The 26506-nt window shown below is 50.1% G+C and overlaps 1 protein-coding gene across 3 annotated transcripts in view; it reads left to right on the top strand.

Annotated features, from left to right (window-relative positions):
* Positions 1–26506, top strand: part of LOC115206371 (zinc finger and BTB domain-containing protein 16-A) — a 78989-nt gene that overhangs the window by 49291 nt on the left and 3192 nt on the right. For 2 of the 3 annotated variants that reach the window (XR_003880787.1, XM_029773230.1), the window contains exons 6-7: positions 23664–23831; positions 23998–24208. Coding sequence is in view for 2 of the 3 variants with exons in the window: in XM_029773230.1 (XP_029629090.1) it covers positions 23664–23831; positions 23998–24208 (379 nt within the window). In the remaining variant the exon portion in view is untranslated. Of the gene's footprint in view, positions 1–23663; positions 23832–23997; positions 26398–26506 lie in introns of those variants that run through there. The other variant, XM_029773229.1, reaches the window with a different exon arrangement.

The raw sequence follows: 26506 nt of genomic DNA, 5'->3' as shown, positions 1-26506 counted from the left end.
CCACGTCTACATCACAGCAGAACAGTCCTCAGACCCTGACCACGTCTACACCACAGCAGAACAGTCCCCAGACCCTGACCACATCTACTTCACAGCAGAACAGTCCACCCCAGACCCTGACCACGTCTACATCACAGCAGAACAGTCCCCAGACCCTGACCACGTCTACATCACAGCAGAACAGTCCCCAGACCCTGACCATGTCTACACCACAGAGCAGTCCCTAGACCCTGACCACGTCTACATCACAGCAGAACAGTCCCCAGACCCTGACTATGTCTACATCACAGCAGAACAGTCCTCAGACCCTGACCGCATCTACATCACAGCAGAACAGTACACCCCAGACCCTGACCACGTCTACACCACAGCAGAACAGTCCTCAGACCCTGACCACATCTACACCACAACAGAACAGTCCTCAGACCCTGACCACGTCTACACCACAGCAGAACAGTCCCCAGACCCTGACCACGTCTACACCACAGCAGAACAGTCCCCAGACCCTGACCACGTCTACACCACAACAGAACAGTCCCGAGACCCTGACCACGTTTACATCACAGCAGAACAGTCCTCAGACCCTGACCACGTCTACTTCACATCAGAACAGTCCACCCCAGACCCTGACCATGTCTACACCACAGCAGAACAGTCCACACCAGACCCTTACCATGGCGACACCACAGCAGAACAGTCCACACCAGACCCTGACCACATCTACACCACAACAGAACAGTCCCCAGACCCTGACCACATCTTCATCACAGCAGAACAGTCCCCAGACCCTGACCACGTCTACTTCACAGCAGAACAGTCCACCCCAGTCCCTGACCATGTCTACATCACAGCAGAACAGTCCACCCCAGACCCTGACCACGTCTACATCACAGCAGAACAGTCCCCAGACCCTGACCACGTCTACATCACAGCAGAACAGTCCCCAGACCCTGACCACGTCTACACCACAACAGAACAGTCCCCAGACCCTGACCACGTCTACATCACAGCAGAACAGTCCCCAGACCCTGACCACGTCTACTTCACAGCAGAACAGTCCACCCCAGACCCTGACCACGTCTACTTCACAGCAGAACAGTCCACTTCAGACCCTGACCACGTCTACATCACAGCAGAACAGTCCACAGACCCTGACCACGTCTACACCACAGCAGAACAGTCCACCCCAGACCCTGACCACGTCTACATCACAGCAGAACAGTCCTCAGACCCTGACCATGTCTACATCATAGCAGAACAGTCCACCCCAGACCGTGACCACGTCTACACCACAGCAGAACAGTCCACCCCAGAGCCTGACCACGTCTACACCACAGCAGAACAGTCCCCAGACCCTGACCACATCTACACCACAACAGAACAGTCCCCAGACCCTGACCACGTCTATACCACAGCAGAACAGTCCCCAGGCCCTGACCACATCTACACCACACAAGAACAGTCCCCAGACCCTGACCACGTCTACATCACAGCAGAACAGTCCCCAGACCCTGACCACGTCTACACCACAGCAGAACAGTCCCCAGACCCTGACCACATCTACACCACAACAGAACAGTCCCGAGACCCTGACCACGTTTACATCACAGCAGAACAGTCCTCAGACCCTGACCACGTCTACTTCACAGCAGAACAGTCCACCCCAGACCCTGACCATGTCTACACCACAGCAGAACAGTCCACACCAGACCCTTACCATGGCGACACCACAGCAGAACAGTCCACACCAGACCCTGACCACATCTACACCACAACAGAACAGTCCCCAGACCCTGACCACATTTTCATCACAGCAGAACAGTCCCCAGACCCTGACCACGTCTACTTCACAGCAGAACAGTCCACCCCAGTCCCTGACCATGTCTACATCACAGCAGAACAGTCCACCCCAGACCCTGACCACGTCTACATCACAGCAGAACAGTCCCCAGACCCTGACCACGTCTACATCACAGCAGAACAGTCCCCAGACCCTGACCACGTCACCATCACAGCAGAGCAGTCCTCAGACCCTGACCACGTCTACATCACAGCAGAACAGTCCCCAGACCCTGACCACGTCTACATAACAATAGAACAGTCCACCCCAGACCCTGACTACGTCTACATCACAGCAGAACAGTCCTCAGACCCGGACCACGTCTACACCACAGAAGAACAGTCCACCCCAGACTCTGACCACGTCTACACCACAGCAGAACAGTCCACCCCAGACCCTGACCACGTCTACACCACAGCAGAACAGTCCTCAGACCCTGACCACATCTACACCACAGCAGAAGAGTCCACCCCAGGCCCTTACCACGTCTACATCACATCAGAACAGTCCCCAGACCCTGACCACATCTACACCACAACAGAACAGTCCCCAGACCCGGACCACGTCTACATCACAGCAGAACAGTCCCCAGACCCTGACCACGTCTATTCCACAGCAAAACAGTCCCCAGACCCTGACCACATCTACACCACAGCAGAAGAGTCCACCCAAGACCCTGACCACGTCTACATCACATCAGAACAGTCCTTCCCAGACCCTGACCACGTCTACACCACAGCAGAACAGTCCCCAGACCCTGACCACGTCTACACCACAACAGAACAGTCCCCAGACCCTGACCACGTCTACATCACAGCAGAACAGTCCCCAGACCCTGACCACGTCTACTTCACAGCAGAACAGTCCACCCCAGACCCTGACCACGTCTACTTCACAGCAGAACAGTCCACTTCAGACCCTGACCACGTCTACATCACAGCAGAACAGTCCACAGACCCTGACCACGTCTACACCACAGCAGAACAGTCCACCCCAGACCCTGACCACGTCTACATCACAGCAGAACAGTCCTCAGACCCTGACCATGTCTACATCATAGCAGAACAGTCCACCCCAGACCCTGACCACGTCTACACCACAGCAGAACAGTCCACCCCAGAGCCTGACCACGTCTACACCACAGCAGAACAGTCCCCAGACCCTGACCACATCTACACCACAACAGAACAGTCCCCAGACCCTGACCACGTCTATACCACAGCAGAACAGTCCCCAGGCCCTGACCACATCTACACCACACAAGAACAGTCCCCAGACCCTGACCACGTCTACATCACAGCAGAACAGTCCCCAGACCCTGACCACGTCTACACCACAGCAGAACAGTCCCCAGACCCTGACCACATCTACACCACAACAGAACAGTCCCGAGACCCTGACCACGTTTACATCACAGCAGAACAGTCCTCAGACCCTGACCACGTCTACTTCACAGCAGAACAGTCCACCCCAGACCCTGACCATGTCTACACCACAGCAGAACAGTCCACACCAGACCCTTACCATGGCGACACCACAGCAGAACAGTCCACACCAGACCCTGACCACATCTACACCACAACAGAACAGTCCCCAGACCCTGACCACATCTTCATCACAGCAGAACAGTCCCCAGACCCTGACCACGTCTACTTCACAGCAGAACAGTCCACCACAGTCCCTGACCATGTCTACATCACAGCAGAACAGTCCACCCCAGACCCTGACCACGTCTACATCACAGCAGAACAGTCCCCAGACCCTGACCACGTCTACATCACAGCAGAACAGTCCACACCAGACCCTGACCACGTCTACATCACAGCAGAACAGTCCACACCAGACCCTGACCACGTCTACATCACAGCAGAACAGTCCTCAGACCCTGACCACGTCTACACCACAACAGAACAGTCCACCCCAGACCCTGACCACGTCTACATCACAGCAGAAATGTCCTCAGACCCTGACCACGTCTATAACACAGCAGAACAGTCCACCCCAGACCCTGACCACGTCTACACCACAGCAGAACAGTCCCCAGACCCTGACCACATCTACACCACAGCAGAACAGTCCACCCCAGACCCTGAACACATGTACTTCACAGCAGAACAGTCCACCACAGACCCTGACCACGTCTACTTCACAGCAGAACAGTCCACCCCAGACCCTGACCACGTCTACTTCACAGCAGAACATTCCACCCCAGACCCTGACCACATCTACATCACAGCAGAACAGTCCTCAGACCCTGACCACGTCTACATCACAGCAGAACAGTCCACACCAGACCACGTCGACACCACAGCAGAACAGTCCACCCCAGACCCTGACCACATCTACATCACAGCAGAACAGTCCTCAGATCCTGACCACGTCTACATCACAGCAGAACAGTCCACACCAGACCACGTCGACACCACAGCAGAACAGTCCACCCCAGACCCTGACCACATCTACTTCACAGCAGAACAGTCCCCAGACCCTGACCACATCTACATCACAGCAGAACAGTCCCCAGACCCTGACCACGTCTATTCCACAGCAGAACAGTCCCCAGGCCCAGACCACATCTACACCACAATAGAACAGTCCCCAGACCCTGACCACGTCTACATCACAGCAGAACAGTCCCCAGACCCTGACCACGTCTACACAACAGCAGAACAGTCCCCAGACCCTGACCACATCTACACCACAACAGAACAGTCCCGAGACCCTGACCACGTCTACATCACAGCAGAACAGTCCTCAGACCCTGACCACGTCTACTTCACAGCAGAACAGTCCACCCCAGACCCTGACCATGTCTACACCACAGCAGAACAGTCCACACCAGACCCTTACCATGGCGACATCACAGCAGAACAGTCCACACCAGACCCTGACCACATCTACACCACAACAGAACAGTCCCCAGACCCTGACCACATCTTCATCACAGCAGAACAGTCCCCAGACCCTGACCATGTCTACTTCACAGCAGAACAGTCCACCCCAGACCCTGACCACGTCTACTTCACAGCAGAACAGTCCACCCCAGACCCTGACCACGTCTACTTCACAGCAGAACATTCCACCCCAGATCCTGACCACGCCTACACCACAGCAGAACAGTCCCCAGACCCTGACCACGTCTACATCAGAGCAGAACAGTCCCCAGACCCTGACCACATCTACATCACAGCAGAACAGTCCACACCAGACCACGTCTACACCACAGCAGAACAGTCCCCAGACCCTGACCACGTCTACATCACAGCAGAACAGTCCCCAGACCCTGACCACATCTACCTCACAGCTGAGCAGACCACAGAACCTGACCACATCTACATCACAGCAGAACAGTCCCCAGACCCTGACCACGTCTATACCACAGCAGAAAATTCCCGAGACCCTGACCACGTCTACATCACAGCAGAACAGTCCTCAGACCCTGACCACGTCTACTTCACAGCAGAACAGTCCACCCCAGACCCTGACCATGTCTACACCACAGCAGAACAGTCCACACCAGACCCTGACCACATCTTCACCACAACAGAACAGTCCCCAGACCCTGACCACGTCTTCTTCACAGCAGAACAGTCCACCCCAGACCCTGACCATGTCTACATCACAGCAGAACAATCCACCCCAGACCCTGACCACATCTACATCACAGCAGAACAGTCCTCAGACCCTGACCACGTCTACATCACAGCAGAACAGTCCACACCAGACCACGTCGACACCACAGCAGAACAGTCCACCCCAGACCCTGACCACATCTACATCACAGCAGAACAGTCCTCAGATCCTGACCACGTCTACATCACAGCAGAACAGTCCACACCAGACCACGTCGACACCACAGCAGAACAGTCCACCCCAGACCCTGACCACATCTACTTCACAGCAGAACAGTCCCCAGACCCTGACCACATCTACATCACAGCAGAACAGTCCCCAGACCCTGACCACGTCTATTCCACAGCAGAACAGTCCCCAGGCCCAGACCACATCTACACCACAATAGAACAGTCCCCAGACCCTGACCACGTCTACATCACAGCAGAACAGTCCCCAGACCCTGACCACGTCTACACAACAGCAGAACAGTCCCCAGACCCTGACCACATCTACACCACAACAGAACAGTCCCGAGACCCTGACCACGTCTACATCACAGCAGAACAGTCCTCAGACCCTGACCACGTCTACTTCACAGCAGAACAGTCCACCCCAGACCCTGACCATGTCTACACCACAGCAGAACAGTCCACACCAGACCCTTACCATGGCGACATCACAGCAGAACAGTCCACACCAGACCCTGACCACATCTACACCACAACAGAACAGTCCCCAGACCCTGACCACATCTTCATCACAGCAGAACAGTCCCCAGACCCTGACCATGTCTACTTCACAGCAGAACAGTCCACCCCAGACCCTGACCACGTCTACTTCACAGCAGAACAGTCCACCCCAGACCCTGACCACGTCTACTTCACAGCAGAACATTCCACCCCAGATCCTGACCACGCCTACACCACAGCAGAACAGTCCCCAGACCCTGACCACGTCTACATCAGAGCAGAACAGTCCCCAGACCCTGACCACATCTACATCACAGCAGAACAGTCCACACCAGACCACGTCTACACCACAGCAGAACAGTCCCCAGACCCTGACCACGTCTACATCACAGCAGAACAGTCCCCAGACCCTGACCACATCTACCTCACAGCTGAGCAGACCACAGAACCTGACCACATCTACATCACAGCAGAACAGTCCCCAGACCCTGACCACGTCTATACCACAGCAGAAAATTCCCGAGACCCTGACCACGTCTACATCACAGCAGAACAGTCCTCAGACCCTGACCACGTCTACTTCACAGCAGAACAGTCCACCCCAGACCCTGACCATGTCTACACCACAGCAGAACAGTCCACACCAGACCCTGACCACATCTTCACCACAACAGAACAGTCCCCAGACCCTGACCACGTCTTCTTCACAGCAGAACAGTCCACCCCAGACCCTGACCATGTCTACATCACAGCAGAACAATCCACCCCAGACCCTGACCACATCTACATCACAGCAGAACAGTCCCCAGACCCTGACCACGTCTACATCACAGCAGAACAGTCCCCAGACCCTGACCACGTCTATATCACAGCAGAACAGTCCACACCAGACCCTGACCACGTCTACATCACAGCAGAACAGTCCTCAGACCCTGACCACGTCTACACCACAGCAGAACAGTCCCCAGACCCTGACCACATCTACTTCACAGCAGAACAGTCCACCCCAGACCCTGACCACGCCTACACCACAGCAGAACAGTCCCCAGACCCTGACCACGTCTACACCACAACAGAACAGTCCACCCCAGACCCTGAACACATCTACTTCACAGCAGAACAGTCCACCCCAGACCCTGACCACGTCTACTTCACAGCAGAACAGTCCACCCCAGACCCTGACCACGTCTACTTCACAGCAGAACAGTCCACCCCAGTCCCTGACCATGTCTACATCACAGCAGAACAGTCCACCCCAGACCCTGACCACGTCTACATCACAGCAGAACAGTCCCCAGACCCTGACCACGTCTACATCACAGCAGAACAGTCCACACCAGACCCTGACCACGTCTACATCACAGCAGAACAGTCCACACCAGACCCTGACCACGTCTACATCACAGCAGAACAGTCCTCAGACCCTGACCACGTCTACACCACAGCAGAACAGTCCACCCCAGACCCTGACCACGTCTACATCACAGCAGAACAGTCCTCAGACCCTGACCACGTCTATACCACAGCAGAACAGTCCACCCCAGACCCTGACCACGTCTACACCACAGCAGAACAGTCCCCAGACCCTGACCACATCTACACCACAGCAGAACAGTCCACCCCAGACCCTGAACACATCTACTTCACAGCAGAACAGTCCACCCCAGACCCTGACCACGTCTACTTCACAGCAGAACAGTCCACCCCAGACCCTGACCACGTCTACTTCACAGCAGAACAGTCCACCCCAGACCCTGACCACGTCTACATCACAGCAGAACAGTCCTCAGACCCTGACCACGTCTACATCACAGCAGAACAGTCCACACCAGACCACGTCGACACCACAGCAGAACAGTCCACCCCAGACCCTGACCACATCTACATCACAGCAGAACAGTCCTCAGATCCTGACCACGTCTACATCACAGCAGAACAGTCCACACCAGACCACGTCGACACCACAGCAGAACAGTCCACCCCAGACCCTGACCACATCTACATCACAGCAGAACAGTCCCCAGACCCTGACCACATCTACATCACAGCAGAACAGTCCCCAGACCCTGACCACGTCTATTCCACAGCAGAACAGTCCCCAGGCCCAGACCACATCTACACCACAATAGAACAGTCCCCAGACCCTGACCACGTCTACATCACAGCAGAACAGTCCCCAGACCCTGACCACGTCTACATCACAGCAGAACAGTCCTCAGACCCTGACCACGTCTACACCACAGCAGAACAGTCCCCAGACCCTGACCACATCTACTTCACAGCAGAACAGTCCACCCCAGACCCTGACCACGCCTACACCACAGCAGAACAGTCCCCAGACCCTGACCACGTCTACACCACAACAGAACAGTCCACCCCAGACCCTGAACACATCTACTTCACAGCAGAACAGTCCACCCCAGACCCTGACCACGTCTACTTCACAGCAGAACAGTCCACCCCAGACCCTGACCACGTCTACTTCACAGCAGAACAGTCCACCCCAGTCCCTGACCATGTCTACATCACAGCAGAACAGTCCACCCCAGACCCTGACCACGTCTACATCACAGCAGAACAGTCCCCAGACCCTGACCACGTCTACATCACAGCAGAACAGTCCACACCAGACCCTGACCACGTCTACATCACAGCAGAACAGTCCACACCAGACCCTGACCACGTCTACATCACAGCAGAACAGTCCTCAGACCCTGACCACGTCTACACCACAGCAGAACAGTCCACCCCAGACCCTGACCACGTCTACATCACAGCAGAACAGTCCTCAGACCCTGACCACGTCTATAACACAGCAGAACAGTCCACCCCAGACCCTGACCACGTCTACACCACAGCAGAACAGTCCCCAGACCCTGACCACATCTACACCACAGCAGAACAGTCCACCCCAGACCCTGAACACATCTACTTCACAGCAGAACAGTCCACCACAGACCCTGACCACGTCTACTTCACAGCAGAACAGTCCACCCCAGACCCTGACCACGTCTACTTCACAGCAGAACAGTCCACCCCAGACCCTGACCACATCTACATCACAGCAGAACAGTCCTCAGACCCTGACCACGTCTACATCACAGCAGAACAGTCCACACCAGACCACGTCGACACCACAGCAGAACAGTCCACCCCAGACCCTGACCACATCTACATGACAGCAGAACAGTCCTCAGATCCTGACCACGTCTACATCACAGCAGAACAGTCCACACCAGACCACGTCGACACCACAGCAGAACAGTCCACCCCAGACCCTGACCACATCTACATCACAGCAGAACAGTCCCCAGACCCTGACCACATCTACATCACAGCAGAACAGTCCCCAGACCCTGACCACGTCTATTCCACAGCAGAACAGTCCCCAGGCCCTGACCACATCTACACCACAACAGAACAGTCCCCAGACCCTGACCACGTCTACATCACAGCAGAACAGTCCCCAGACCCTGACCACGTCTACACCACAGCAGAACAGTCCCCAGACCCTGACCACATCTACACCACAACAGAACAGTCCCGAGACCCTGACCACGTCTACATCACAGCAGAACAGTCCTCAGACCCTGACCACGTCTACTTCACAGCAGAACAGTCCACCCCAGACCCTGACCATGTCTACACCACAGCAGAACAGTCCACACCAGACCCTTACCATGGCGACATCACAGCAGAACAGTCCACACCAGACCCTGACCACATCTACACCACAACAGAACAGTCCCCAGACCCTGACCACATCTTCATCACAGCAGAACAGTCCCCAGACCCTGACCATGTCTACTTCACAGCAGAACAGTCCACCCCAGACCCTGACCACGTCTACTTCACAGCAGAACATTCCACCCCAGACCCTGACCACGTCTACTTCACAGCAGAACATTCCACCCCAGACCCTGACCACGCCTACACCACAGCAGAACAGTCCCCAGACCCTGACCACGTCTACATCACAGCAGAACAGTCCCCAGACCCTGACCACATCTACATCACAGCAGAACAGTCCACACCAGACCACGTCTACACCACAGCAGAACAGTCCCCAGACCCTGACCACGTCTACATCACAGCAGAACAGTCCCCAGACCCTGACCACATCTACCTCACAGCTGAGCAGACCACAGAACCTGACCACATCTACATCACAGCAGAACAGTCCCCAGACCCTGACCACGTCTATACCACAGCAGAACAGTCCCGAGACCCTGACCACGTCTACATCACAGCAGAACAGTCCTCAGACCCTGACCACGTCTACTTCACAGCAGAACAGTCCACCCCAGACCCTGACCATGTCTACACCACAGCAGAACAGTCCACACCAGACCCTGACCACATCTACACCACAACAGAACAGTCCCCAGACCCTGACCACGTCTTCTTCCCAGCAGAACAGTCCACCCCAGACCCTGACCATGTCTACATCACAGCAGAACAATCCACCCCAGACCCTGACCACATCTACATCACAGCAGAACAGTCCCCAGACCCTGACCACGTCTACATCACAGCAGAACAGTCCCCAGACCCTGACCACGTCTATATCACAGCAGAACAGTCCACACCAGACCCTGACCACGTCTACATCACAGCAGAACAGTCCTCAGACCCTGACCACGTCTACACCACAGCAGAACAGTCCCCAGACCCTGACCACATCTACTTCACAGCAGAACAGTCCACCCCAGACCCTGACCACGCCTACACCACAGCAGAACAGTCCCCAGGCCCTGACCACATCTACATCACAGCAGAACAGTCCCCAGACCCTGACCACGTCTACACCACAGCAGAACGTTCCACCCCAGACCCTGAACACATCTACTTCACAGCAGAACAGTCCACCCCAGACCCTGACCACGTCTACTTCACAGCAGAACAGTCCACCCCAGACCCTGACCACGTATACTTCACAGCAGAACAGTCCACCCCAGACCCTGACCACGTCTACTTCACAGCAGAACAGTCCACCCCAGACCCTTACCACGTCTACACCACAGCAGAACAGTCCACACCAGACCCTGACCACGTCTACACCACAGCAGAACAGTCCCCAGACCCTGACCACGTCACCATCACAGCAGAGCAGTCCTCAGACCCTGACCACGTCTACATCACAGCAGAACAGTCCCCAAACCCTGACCACGTCTACATCACACCAGAACAGTCCACCCCAGACCCTGACCACGTCTACATCACAGCAGAACAGTCCACCCCAGACCCTGACTACGTCTACATCACAGCAGAGCAGTCCTCAGACCCGGACCACGTCTACACCACAGCAGAACAGTCCTCAGACCCTGACCACGTCTACATCACAGCAGACCAGTCCTCAGACCCTGACCACGTCTACACCACAGCAGAACAGTCCCCAGACCCTGACCACATCTACTTCACAGCAGAACAGTCCACCCCAGACCCTGACCACGTCTACATCACAGCAGAACAGTCCCCAGACCCTGACCACGTCTACATCAAAGCAGAACAGTCCCCAGACCCTGACCACGTCTACACCACAGCAGAACAGTCCCCAGACCCTGACCACGTCTACATCACAGCAGAACAGTCCCCAGACCCTGACCACGTCTACACCACAGGAGAACAGTCCACCCCAGACCCTGACCACGTGTACATCACAGCAGAACAGTCCTCAGACCCTGACCACGTCTACATCACAGCAGAAGAGTCCACCCCAGACCCTGACCACGTCTACATCACAGCAGAACAGTCCACCCCAGACCCTGACCACGTCTACATCACAGCAGAACAGTCCACCTTAGACCCTGACCACGTCTACATCACAGCAGAACAGTCCCCAGACCCTGACCACGTCTACATCACAGCAGAACAGTCCACCCCAGACCCTGACCATGTCTATACCACAGCAGAACAGTCCCCAGACCCTGACCACGTCTACACCACAGCAGAACAGTCCTCAGACCCTGACCACATCTACATCACAGCAGAACAGTCCACCCCAGACCCTGACCACGTCTACACCACAGCAGAACAGTCGTCAGACCCTGACCACGTCTACTTCACAGCAGAACAGTCCACCCCAGACCCTGACCATGTCTACACCACAGCAGAAAAGTCCACACCAGACCCTTACCATGGCGACACCACAGCAGAACAGTCCACACCAGACCCTGACCACATCTACACCACAACAGAACAGTCCTCAGACCCTGACCACATCTTCATCACAGCAGAACAGTCCCCAGACCCTGACCACGTCTACTTCACAGCAGAACAGTCCACCCCAGACCCTGACCACGTCTACTTCACAGCAGAACAGTCCACCCCAGACCCTGACCACGTCTACTTCACAGCAGAACAGTCCACCCCAGACCCTGACCACGTCTACTTCACAGCAGAACAGTCCACCCCAGACCCTGACCACGCCTATACCACAGCAGAACAGTCCCCAGGCCCTGACCACGTCTACATCAGAGCAGAACAGTCCCCAGACCCTGACCACATCTACATCACAGCAGAACAGTCCACACCAGACCACGTCTACACCACAGCAGAACAGTCCCCAGACCCTGACCACGTCTACATCACAGCAGAACAGTCCCCAGACCCTGACCACGTCTACCCCACAGCAGAGCAGACCTCAGAACCTGACCACGTCTACATCACAGCAGAACAGTCCCCAGACCCTGACCAAGTCTACATCACAGCAGAACAGTCCACCCCAGACCCTGACCACGTCTACACCACAGCAGAACAGTCCCCAGACCCTGACCACGTCACCATCACAGCAGAGCAGTCCTCAGACCCTGACCACGTCTACATCACAGCAGAACAGTCCCCAGACCCTGACCACGTCTACATCACACCAGAACAGTCCACCCCAGACCCTGACCACGTCTACATCACAGCAGAACAGTCCACCCCAGACCCTGACTACGTCTACATCACAGCAGAGCAGTCCTCAGACCCAGACCACGTCTACACCACAGCAGAACAGTCCTCAGACCCTGACCACGTCTACATCACAGCAGAACAGTCCTCAGACCCTGACCACGTCTACACCACAGCAGAACAGTCCCCAGACCCTGACCACATCTACTTCACAGCAGAACAGTCCACCCCAGACCCTGACCACGTCTACATCACAGCAGAACAGTCCCCAGACCCTGACCACGTCTACATCACATCAGAACAGTCCCCAGACCCTGACCATGTCTACACCACAGAGCAGTCCCTAGACCCTGACCACGTCTACATCACAGCAGAACAGTCCCCAGACCCTGACCATGTCTACACCACAGAGCAGTCCCTAGACCCTGACTATGTCTACATCACAGCAGAACAGTACACCCCAGACCCTGACCACGTCTACACCACAGCAGAACAGTCCTCAGACCCTGACCACATCTACACCACAACAGAACAGTCCTCAGACCCTGACCACGTCTACACCACAGCAGAACAGTCCCCAGACCCTGACCACGTCTACATCACAGCAGAACAGTCCCCAGACCCTGACCACGTCTACACCACAGCAGAACAGTCCACCCCAGACCCTGACCACGTCTACATCACAGCAGAACAGTCCTCAGACCCTGACCACGTCTACATCACAGCAGAAGAGTCCACCCCAGACCCTGACCACGTCTACATCACAGCAGAACAGTCCACCCCAGACCCTGACCACGTCTACATCACAGCAGAACAGTCCCCAGACCCTGACCACGTCTACATCACAGCAGAACAGTCCACCCCAGACCCTGACCACATCTACATCACAGCAGAACAGTCCACCCCAGACCCTGACCACGTCTACATCACAGCAGAACAGTCCCCAGACCCTGACCACGTCTACATCACAGCAGAACAGTCCCCAGACCCTGACCATGTCTACACCACAGAGCATCCCCTAGACCCTGACCACGTCTACATCACAGCAGAACAGTCCCCAGACCCTGACTATGTCTACATCACAGCAGAACAGTCCTCAGACCCTGACCACATCTACATCACAGCAGAACAGTCCACCCCAGACCCTGACCACGTCTACACCACAGCAGAACAGTCCTCAGACCCTGACCACATCTACACCACAACAGAACAGTCCTCAGACCCTGACCACGTCTACACCACAGCAGAACAGTCCCCAGACCCTGACCACGTCTACATCACAGCAGAACAGTCCACACCAGACCCTTACCACTTCGACACCACAGCAGAACAGTCCACCCCAGACCCTGACCACGTCTACATCACAGCAGATCAGTCCCCAGACCCTGACCACGTCTACACCACAGCAGAACAGTCCCCAGACCCTGACCACGTCTACATCACAACAGAACAGTCCCCAGACCCTGACCACGTCTACATCACAGCAGAACAGTCCCCAGACCCTGACCACATCTACATCACAGCAGAACAGTCCACACCAGACCCTGACCACGTCTACATCACAGCAGAACAGTCCCCAGACCCTGACCACGTCGACATCACAGCGGTACAGGCAAATGAAGAACCCCAAGCAAAGGAGATCTCACCCCCTCTGAGCTCCCCCCTGTCAGCCAGCCTGATAGCCCTCCTGACAACCACACCCACTGAGGACATACACAAGACACAGATTGTACTCCTTATGGACTCAAACGGGAAATACATACAAGAAAAAAATATGTTTCCCAAACACAGTGTGTCTAAACTCTGGTGTCCAAACACCCAGCACGCCCTAGACCTTCTGTCTGAGGACCAACTAGGTTCACCTAGCCACATAATAATACACACAGGTACAAACGACCTGAGAGCACAGCAGGAAAGGGTGGCCACAGCACTCAAGAGAGTGATTGAAAAAGCTTTTTCTACTTTCCCCAATGCACAGTGGTTATATCCACCCTGCTACCACGAAAATACTTCCACCCTGTTACCATACAGCGGGTAAACGCAAGTATTTCCCGTGACTCTGCCTCAAAACCAAATGTTTACCTGGCCCACCACTCCACCCTGGACTTGAACAGCCTTTATGACCAGGTCCACCTATACAAGGCAGCAGTGCCCACCTTCGCTCGGACACTAAAGGACATCGCTCTCAAACACAGCCCCAACACTTCACACAGGAGCAACAGATCAATAGACACAATGCCCAGACCAGCGAGATTCTCTCCCAGACCTGCGGGTCCCCCCCCCCCCCCCCCCTCGGACCTACACATAGACCCACACCTACATCCGGACCACAACACCACCAGCCACATCCACACACCCACCCCAACCAATCAACAACCCCCCAAGTCAGCCATGCCCACACCCCATTTAGGCCCCCTCAGATCAGACCTATGCCCCTCCTGCCCACCCCATGCACTCCACACCCGCAAAGAGGGCCTCAACATGGAAGTCCCACATACGCCCAGGCCGTGAGCAGGCAAACAGGCCCAACCCTCACTCTTACACTAGCCCAAGCCAATGGCATGTACCAGGTGCTCAGCAGGCTCTGCTCACACTTACTGGCTGTGAATGATCTGAGAGACAAGGCAAGAAGGTTCTATGCTATCAAAAGGAACATAAAGAATTCACAAAATGGGACAAACACCAAATTGAGACTCTGCATGCAGAATTCTGCAAAAATATCCTCCGTGTACAATGTAAAACACCAAATAATGCATGCAGAGCAGAATTAGGCCGATGCCCGCTAATTATCAAAATCCAGAAAAGAGACGTTCAATTCTACAACCACCTAAAAGGAAGCGATTCCCAAACCATCCATAACAAAGCCATCACTTACAGAGAGATGAACCTGGAGAAGAGTCCCCTAAGCAGCTGGTCCTGGGGCTCTGTTCACAAACAGACCCCACAGAGCCCCAGGACAGCAACACAATTAGACCCAACCAAATCATGAGAAAACAAAAAGATAATTACTTGACACATGGGAAAGAATTAACTGTGACTGACCCAAACTTAAGGAAAGCTTTGACTATGTACAGACTCAGTGAGCATAGTCTTGCTATTGAGAAAGGTCGCCGTAGGCAAACATGGCCCTCAAGAAAAGACCAGCTATGTGCACACTGCCCACAAAATGAAGTGGAAACTGAGCTGCACTTCCTAACCTCCTGCCAAATGAATGACCATATTAGAGACACATATTTCCCTCAGATTACACCGATCCACAAAGAATTAGAAAATTAGACCCGATTTTGATAAACTCCCACATCTACTGGGCGAAATTCCGCAGCAATATGTGTGACCTGTTGCCACAAGAAAAGGGCAAACAGTGAAGAACAAACACCCTTGTAAATACAAACCAAATGTATTTTTATTTATTTTCCCTTTTGTACTTTAACCATTTGCACATTGTTACAACACTGTACATATACAGTTGAAGTCGGAAGTTTACATACACCTTAGCCAAATACATTTCAACACAGTTTTTCACAATTCCTGACATTTAATCCTAGTAAAAATTCCCTGTCTTAGGTCAGTTAGGATCACCACTTTAGTTTAAGAATGTGAAATGCCAGAATAATAGTAGAGAGAATGATTTATTTCAGCTTTTATTTCTTTCATCACATTCCCAGTTGGTCAGAAGTTTACATACACTCAATTAGTATTTGGTAGCATTGCCTTTAAATTGTTTAACTTGGTTAAAACGTTTCATGTAGCCTTCCACAAGCTTCCCACAATAAGTTGGGTGAATTTTAGCCCATTCCTCCTGACAGAGCTGGTGTAAGTGAGTCAGGTTTGTAGGCCTCCTTGCTCGCACACACTTTTTCAGTTCTGCCCACACATCTATAGGATTGAGGTCAGGGCTTTGTGATGGCCACTCCAATACCTTGACATTGTTGTCCTTAAGCCATTTTGCCACAACTATGGAAGTATGCTTGGGGTCATTGTCCATTTGGAAAACCCATTTGTGACCAAGCTTTAACTTCCTGACTGATGTCTTGAGATGTTGCTTCAATATATGCACATCATTTTCCTGCCTCATGATGCCATCTATTTTGTGAAGTGCACCAGTCCCTCCTGCAGTAAAGCACCCCCACAACATGATGCTGTCACCCACGTGCTTCACGGTTGGGATGGTGTTCTTCGGCTTGCAAGCCTCCCCCTTTTTCCTCCAAACATAACGATGGTCATTATGGCCAAAGAGTTCTATTTTTGTTTCATCAGACCAGAGGACATTTCACCAAAAAGTACGATCTTTGACCCCATGTGCAGTTGCAAACTGTAGCTTTTTCATGGCGGTTTTGGAGCAGTGGCTTCTTCCTTGCTGAGCGGCCTTTCAGGTTATATTGATATAGGACTCGTTTTACTGTGGATAAAAACAACTTTTGTGCCTGTTTCCTCCAGCATCTTCACAAGGTCCTTTGCTGTTGTTCTGGGATTGATTTGCACTTTTCACACCAAAGTACATTCATGTTTAGGAGACAGAACACGTCTCCTTCCTGAGCGGTATGGCGGCTGCGTGGTCCCATGGTGTTTATACTTGCGTACTATTGTTTGTACAGATGAACATGGTACCTTCAGGCATTTGGAATTGCTCCCAAGGATGAACCAGACTTGTGGAGGTTTAAAAAACGAATTCTGAGGTCGTGGCTGATTTCCTTTGATTTTCACATGATGTCAAGCAAAGAGGCACTGAGTTTGAAGGAAGGCCTTGAAATGCATCCACAGGTACTCCTCCAATTGACTCAAATGATGTCAATTAGCCTATCAGAAGCTTCTAAAGCAATGACATCATTTTCTGGAATGTTCCAAGCTGTTTAAAGGCACAGTCAACTTAGTGTGTGTAAACTTCTGACCCACTGGAATTGTGATACAGTGAATTATAAGTTAAATAATCTGTCTGTAAACAATTGGTGGAGAAATGACTTGTGTCATGCACATAGTAGATGTCCTAACTGACTTGTCAAAACTATAGTTTGTTTACAAGACATTTGTGGAGTGTATGTAAACTTCTAACTTCAACTGTACATAATATGACATTTGTAATGTCTTTATTATTTTGGAACTTCTGTGAGTGTAATGTTTCCTGTTCATTTTGTTGTTTATTTCACTTTTGTATATTATCTACTTCACTTGCCTTGGCAATGTTAACATATGTTTCCCATGCCAATAAAGCCCCTTGAATTGAATTGAGAGAGAGAGACCACTTCTTCTGATCCACATCTAAATTGAACAAAAACATAATTGATTAGTGGAGTTTGGCCATCATTGTGTATCTTGTCTATACCGCAGTCTTCTTGGTAGTATCATTGGGTACATGTCATGTGTCTGATGAGCAGTGTAGTGTACTGTCCCATTTGGCTGTTGCTGTGGACTCTGAGCTAATGAGACACATAGGTCATTGCAGATGACTCAAAGCCACAGCCTCAGAGAGAGATGGATAAAGTATGGAAAGACACACATGTCTAGAGGACTTCTATTAGCTGTTAGCCGGAGGGAGTGTCCTCACATGTCCTCACAATTTTATGCACAGTATATTATATTACTTTTATTAAATACAGTACTGCGCAAAAGTTTTAGGCAGGTGTGAATAAATGCTGTAAAGTAAGAATGCTTTCAAAAATAGACATGTTAATAGATTATATTTATCAATTAACAAAATGCAAAGTGAGTAAATAGAAGTTAAATCTACATAAAATCAATATTTGGTGTGACCACACTTTGCCTTCAAAACAGCATAAATTCTTCTACGTACACTTGAACACAGTTTTTGAAGGAACCCGGCAAGTAGGCAACATCTTGGAGAACTAACCACAGTTCTTCTGTGGATTTAGGCAGCCTCAGGTGCTTCTCTCTTTTCATGTATTCCCAGACAGACTCAATGATGTTGAGATCAGGGCTCTGTGGGGGCCATACCATCACTTCCAGGACTCCTTGTTCTTGTTTACGCTGAAGATAGTTCTTAATGACTTTCGCTGTATGTTTGGGATTGTTGTCATGCTGCAGAATACATTTGGGGCCAATCACATGCCTCCCTGATGGTATTGCATGATGGATAAGTATCTGCCTGTACTTCTCAGCATCGAAGAGACCATTAATTCTGACCAAATCCCCAACTCCATTTGCAGAAATGCAGCCACAAACATGCAAGGAACCTCCACCATGCTTCACTGTTGCCTGCAGACACTCGTTCGTGTGCCGCTCTCCAGCCCTTTGGCGAACAAACTGCCTTCTGCTACAGCCAAATATTTGACTCATCAGTTCAGAGCACCTGCTGCCATTAATCTGCACCTCAGTTCCTGTGTTTTCGTGCATAGTTGAGTCGCTTGGCCTTGTTTCCACGTCGGAGCTATGGCTTTTTGGCCGCAAGTCTCCCATGAAGGCCACTTCTGACCAAGCTTCTCCGGACAGTAAATGGGTGTACCAGGGTCCCACTGTTTTCTGCCAATTCTGAGCTGATGACACTGCTGGACATCTGATTGTGAAGGGAAGTAAGCATGATGTGTCTTTCATCTGCTGCAGTAAGTGTCCTTGGCCGACCACTCCGTCTACGGTCCACAACGTTGCCCGTTTCTTTGTGCTTCTTCAAAAGAGCTTGGACAGCACATCTAGAAACCCCTGTCTGCTTTGATATTTCTGCCTGGGAGAGACCTTGTTGATGCATTATAACTACCTTGTGTCTTGTTGCTGTGCTCAGTCTTGCCATGGTGTATGACTTTTGACAGTAAACTGTCTTCAGCAACCTCACCTTGTTAGCTGAGTTTGGCCGTTCCTCACCCAGTTGTATTCCTCCTACACAGCTGTTTCAGTTCATGATTGTGTTTCAACCTAGATATTGAATTGATGATCATTAGCACCTGTTTGGTATAATTGTTTAATCATACACCTGACTATATGCCTACAAAATCCCTGACTTTGTGCAAGCGTACCACCAAGAATTTATGCTGTTTTGAAGGCAAAGGGTGGTCACACCAAATATGGATTTGATTTAGATTTGTCTTTTGTTCACTCACTTTGCATTTAGTTAATTGATAAATATAATCTATTACTCTATCTATAATCTATTAATGTCTATTTTTGAAAGCATTCTTACTTTACAGCATTTCTTCACACCTGCCTAAAACTTTTGCCCAGTACTGTATATAACAATAATATAATAGACTGTATATAATAATAATATAATATACTGTATATAATAATAATATAATTGTCACGTCCTGACCATAGTAAGATGTGATTTTCTATGGTAGAGTTGGTCAGGTCATGACAGGGGGTGTTTTGTGTTTTTCTATGTTTTCTATTTCTATGTTTAAGTTCTAGTTGTTCTATTTCTATGTTGTTGTTTTTTAGGTTGAGCTCCAATTGGAGACAGCTGGTCCTCGTTGCCTCTAATTGGAGATCATATTTAAGTAGGGGTTTTTCTTCCTGGGTTTTGAGTAGTGTTTGTTTCTCTCTGCGTCACAGTTTGTTGTTTTTGTCAATTCAGTTATTATTGTTTTGCAAAGTTTCACGGATTTAATAAAATGTGGAACTATAACCACGCTGCACTTTGGTCCGCTCCTTTCGACAGCCGTGACAGAATCACCCACCACAAAAGGACCAAGCAGCATGCCCAAGAGCAACAGAAATGGACCTGGGAGGAAATTCTGGACGGAAAAGGACCCTGGAGGCAGGCTGGGGAGTATCGCCGTCCGAGGGAGGAGATTGAGGCAGCTAAAGCGGAGCGGCGTCATTATGAGGCGCTGTACCAACAACGAGGCAAGTGCGTGAGACAGCCCCCCCCAAAAAATTGGAGATTGGCAGAGTCAGGTTGGAGACCTGAGCCAACTCCCCGTGCTTACTGTGGGGGGCGAGTGATCGAGCAAGCACCATGTTATGCTGAGATACGCACTGTGTCGCCAGTGCGCAGCTATAGCCCGGTGCGCTCGGTGCAAGCTCCTCACAGGTGCCGTGCTAGAGTTGGCATTCAGCCAGGAAGGAGTATGCCTGCTCAGCGTTCCTGGTCTCCGGTGCGTCTTCTCGGCCCAGGTTATCCTGCGCCAGCTCTACGCACAGTAACCCCAGTTCACCAACACAAACCTGTGCGACCTGTCACAACGCCTCGCGCTTGTCGGGCTACGGAGGTTATCCAGCCAGGACAGGTTGTGCCAGCCATAAGCTCCAGACCTCCAGTGCACCTCCACGGCCCAGTATACCCTGTGCCTATTCCGCACACCGGGCCTCCAGTGACGTTCCCTAGTCCAGAACTCTCAGCGACGTTCTCTAGTCCGGTGAGACCTATTCCAGCTCCACGAAAGAAGCCTCCTGTGATGATCTATGGTCTGAAGCCTCCAGTGATGATCCATGGCACGAAGCCTCCAGTCATGATCCATGGCGTGGAACCTGTAGTGATGATCCATGGCACGACGCTCCCCAGTCCGGAGCCTCCAGCGACGCTCCCCAGTACGAAACCTCCAGCGGCGGCTTGCAGCCCAGAGCCTCCAGCGGCAGCCTGCAGCCCAGAACCTCCAGCAATGATCTACAGTCCGGTTCTTTCGACGACGATCCATGGTCAGGTGGTAATAAAGCAGAAGGATCAGCAGGTGGAGCGGGGAGTATGCCCCGAACCGGAGCCGCCTCCTCTGCTGGAGGTTACATTGGGGGGAAAAAGTATTTGATCCCCTGCTGATTTTGTACGTTTGCCCACTGACAAAGAAAGGATCAGTCTATAATTTGAATGGTAGGTTTATTTGAACAGTAAGAGACAGAATGACAACAAAAATATCCAGAAAAACGCATGTCAAAAATTTTATAAATTGATTTGCATTTTAATGAGGGAAATAAGTATTTGACCCCCTCTCAATCAGAAAGATTTCTGGCTCCCAGGTGTCTTTTATACAGGTAACGAGCTGAGATTAGGAGCACACTCTTAAAGGGAGTGCTCCTAACCGCAGCTTGTTACCTGTAAAAAAGACACCTGGGAGCAGAAGCAATCAATCAATCAGATTACAAATTCTCCACCATGGCCAAGACCAAACAGCTCTCCAAGGATATCAGGGACAAGATTGTAGACCTACACAAGGCTGGAATGGGCTACAAGACCATCGCCAAGCAGCTTGGTAAGAAGGTGACAACATTTGGTGCGATTATTCGCAAATGGAAGAAACACAAAAGAACTGTCAATATCCCTCGGCCTGGGGCTCCATGCAAGATCTCAGCTTGTGGAGTTGCAATGATCATGAGGAATCAGCCCAGAACTACACGGGAGGATCTTGTCAATGATCTCAAGGCATCTGGGACCATAGTCACCAAGAAAACAATTGGTACAACACTATGCCGTGAAGGACTGAAATCCTTAAGCGCCTGCAAGGTCCCCCTGCTCAAGAATACATATACAGGCCCGTCTGAAGTCTGCCAATGAACATCTGAATGACTCAGAGGACAACTGGTGAAAGTGTTGTGGTCAGATGAGACCAAAATGGAGCTCTTTGACATCAACTCAACTCGCCGTGTTCGGAGGAGGAGGAATGCTGCCTATGACCCCAAGAACACCATCTCCGCCGTCAAACATGGAGGTGGAAACATTATCCTTTGGGGGTGTTTTTCTGCTAAGAGGACAGGACAACTTCACCGCATCAAAGGGACGATGGACGGGGCCATGTACCGTCAAATCTTGGGTGAAAACCTCCTTCCCTCAGCCAGGGCATTGAAAATGGGTCATGGATGTGTATTCCAGCATGACAATGATCCAAAATACACGGCCAAGGCAACAAAGGAGTGCCTCAAGAAGAAGCACATTAAGGTCCTGGAGTGGCCTAGCCAGTCTCCAGACCTTAATCCCATAGAAAATCTGTGGAGGGAGCTGAAGGTTTGAGTTGCCAAACGCCCAGTCTCGAAACCTTAATGACTTGGAGAAGATCTGCAAAGAGTGGGACAAAATCCCTCCTGAGATGTGTGCAAACCTAGTGGCCAACTACAAGAAACGTCTGACCTCTGTGGTTGCCAACAAGGGTTTTGCCACCAAGTACTAAGTTATGTTGTTGTACTTCTATGTTTTTTTTGGGGGGGGGTTATCTCCAATTGGAGGCAGCTGGTCCTCGTGTCCTCTAATTGGAGATCATATTTAAGTAGGGGTTTTTCTGCCTGGGTTTTGTGGGTGATTATATTTTGAATAGTGTTTGTTTCTCTCTGCGTCACGGTTTGTTGTTTTTGTCAATTCAGTTATTGTTTTGCAAAGTTTCACGGACTTAATAAAATGTGGAACTACAACCACGCTGCACTTTGGTCCGCTCCTTTCGACAGCCGTGACAATAATATACTGTATATAATAATAATATACTGTATATAATAATAATATAATATACTGTATATAATAATGTGAGACCTGTATATCTGAAAGCACATTCTTTTTTCCAGCCTGATATGCAAAAGGTTCTGTTTTTATTGTCCTGTACAACTACATTAATAAGTAGTAGTCACGATAAAGTAACCCTTTTGATACCATTTGCTGAAGAGCTGAGGCCTACCTGAACCGTTTGCTACTGTTAAGCATTATGACACCTGTAATAACGTGTATCCAACCTTTACCCAACCTGTGTCTAACCTGTTTCCAGGTGACCACCCGTTTGAGTGTGAGTTCTGTGGGAGCTGTTTCCGGGACGATGGCATGCTGAGGGGACACAAACGCATCCACACAGGAGAGAAGCCTTACGAGTGTAACGGCTGTGGCAAAAGGTTCAGCCTCAAGCACCAGCTGGAGACCCACTACCGCGTACACACAGGTTAGAGAGCAGTGTGTGGTCGTAATAAAAACACACTCCCACGTCAGATTGTTTTGTGTTAATAACAGCATACACACAGGTCAAACCAATGTGTGTCAGATAGTACCACTGGTTTTAGCACATAGTCGAGGAAAGGTTTCACGAGTATGCCGTTGTATTTCTATAGGTGAGAAGCCATTTGAGTGCAAGATCTGTCACCAGCGATCCAGGGACTACTCTGCCATGATCAAGCACCTGCGCACCCACAACGGAGCGTCGCCCTACCAGTGTACCATCTGCCAGGACTTCTGCCCCAGCCTGGCAGCCATGCAGAAACACATGAAGAGCCACAGACCCGAGGATGTGCCCGTGGACTGGAGGATAGAGAAGACCTACCTGTACGTATGCTACGTCTGAGTAGGACTTAGACACTAAGACACACTATCCTATGTGTGGGCAGGTTTTTCATCTTATTCTTTCCTCAAAAGAAAAGTAAGTTGATAATTTCTGTGGTTTGATTGTTTTTATCACGAATTGCCACAGTGATCTGTCATTACATTAAACCTCCATATGTGTTGAAGGCTGAAGGACTACTAGTCAGGTTACCACAGCAGTGAAAGTGTTGCACTAGAAAGGATATTGAGTTCTATCTGCTGTGACTCTGATTGTGAGACATAGAACCAAACTTCTCTGGTCGAATTGCAGTACTATTGCCACCCTTACTACGTAGATTGGTTGAGACAAACAAACATTTCCTGGGTTATTATTTCCTGTCACATTTCCTGTTATTGATTTTTTGGGGTGTTTGTTTTTTGCATGATTTACTTGAATGGTCTCCATAAGCTTGATTTAATTTGTCTTATTTTTCCAGTGCGCATATTACGCATATAATTTTCCCTACCTGTCAGTTAGTCTATCTGCTCATGCTGATTGACAAGCATTAAGGTGTAACAGGTTTTGCTATTTATGTCATGCATCGATTTTGTTACCAAATAGGTGTTGGTTATTTTTACCCAACCTCAAGGCCGTTTATTTTGATATTAGAATAAGCGCTAACTCTTCGATCTTCAACTTTTACACAGAGGCAATAGCACATCTTAGAACTGGTGTTTTTCATTGTGTTTTCGTCCATCGTCTGTAGCTTTACCTTCAAATGTCCTTTTATATTGGTGAAGCGGCTTAAAATGTTCTGAGAATTAATCAATGGAATTGATTTGGACGGTTGCCTGTTGGGTAGAAAAAAAGATTTGAAAGTCTTCAAAGTGACTTTTGTGTGAATTTTTTTATCAGTAGAATTATAGCAGTCTGTTAAATCACAGAATTAAAACATTTTCTAAGTGATGAAAAGAAAGAACATGTGAGTAAAAGTGTTGTCTTTTTTACTAAACGTGAAAAGTTGAATCACTAAAAGCAGGTTATCGTCAGTTGTGATGTCTGTTGCTGTAAAGGTAATTGTATCTTATTCCTAGACGAGAGCCAAAAGAGGGCTTCTCTGACTTTAAAATGTTGTATTTTTGTATTACAGTGATCTGCAATTTGTTTACATTTGTTTTGATTTCAGAAACATCTTTTCTTGTGTGTTTTGTAAGTCTCTGGAGTCTGATTTTAGTAAGAGCCCTCCCTGTGCCTCTTTTATAAATGGAGAATAGATGTGCTGAATACATGAATACAGTATATGTTTGTTGTATTGACCGTTGTTGTTCCTGGGTGTTTGTTTATTGTTGGTGAAGAACTGATTTTCACTGCCATGCCATAGTAGACCCGATTGTCTAAACATTGTAATTTGAAACAAGATACTTGTTCTAATGACTATGTTATTATGCCCCAGGCACCTCAAGCCTCAAAGCAAAGTTTACGACTGAGATTTTCTTTCAAAATGTTCTGTCATGTCAAATGGGGATAAAATGCACAGAATACATAGTGGTATTGTTAATAACCTTTATAAAGCTAGATGTTCAGCATATATGGGTCTATCTAACACTATGGCCTTCTAGAACAAAAAGCCAACACTCAATGCCATGAAAACAATTAAAAGCACCGACTCATCTTCACTCTACTGCTATTCTATTCTACATACACATGCACTATAAGGATCTTAGGATTTTTGTGGTGGACCAAAACTAACAAAGCTCTTTCAAAAAAGGTTTTTCTTTGATCGTTCTATGTTGTAACAAAGCAGAAGTAGTTTTATTTGGTATGTGTACTAGCAGGATGTGATGATCATCATTTAGGTAGATATTATGTAAATGTTTGTCTACCTCAGCACCAGTTCAGTCAGTGCTTGTCCTGGTGTCCAATCAGGGTTGTTCTTCTTGCCACGTGTGTTAAATCCTTTTGCATTACAGCTTTGTAACACTGTGTGTGCAAGTGTTTTCTCAGTGTGGATTCAGGCACAGCTCTTTTTACGCATCAGTGTTCTGTGGCATGATGAAAAAAGAATAAAATAGAAACAATTTTACAATGCAGGTCTTTATTGCGTCATCAGTCAAGTAAAGTGAGTTCTTACTGTCTGGTTTTTGTGCATACTATTCACATGCACTACAGGAATATGTTCCATGTTTGAAGATGTTATAAAAGATCTAAATGCTAATTGTATGTAGTTCTTGAGCTGTTCTTGTCTATTATTGTTCTGTATTGTGTCATGTTTTGTGTGGACCACAAACAACAGCTAATGGGGATCCTAATAAAATACAAAA

Source organism: Salmo trutta, chromosome 13 (assembly GCF_901001165.1).
Source record: "Salmo trutta chromosome 13, fSalTru1.1, whole genome shotgun sequence".
NCBI classification, from domain to species: Eukaryota; Metazoa; Chordata; class Actinopteri; order Salmoniformes; family Salmonidae; genus Salmo; species Salmo trutta.
Note: the sequence above shows the minus strand (reverse complement) of the source record. Positions and strands in the feature narration are given on the sequence as shown.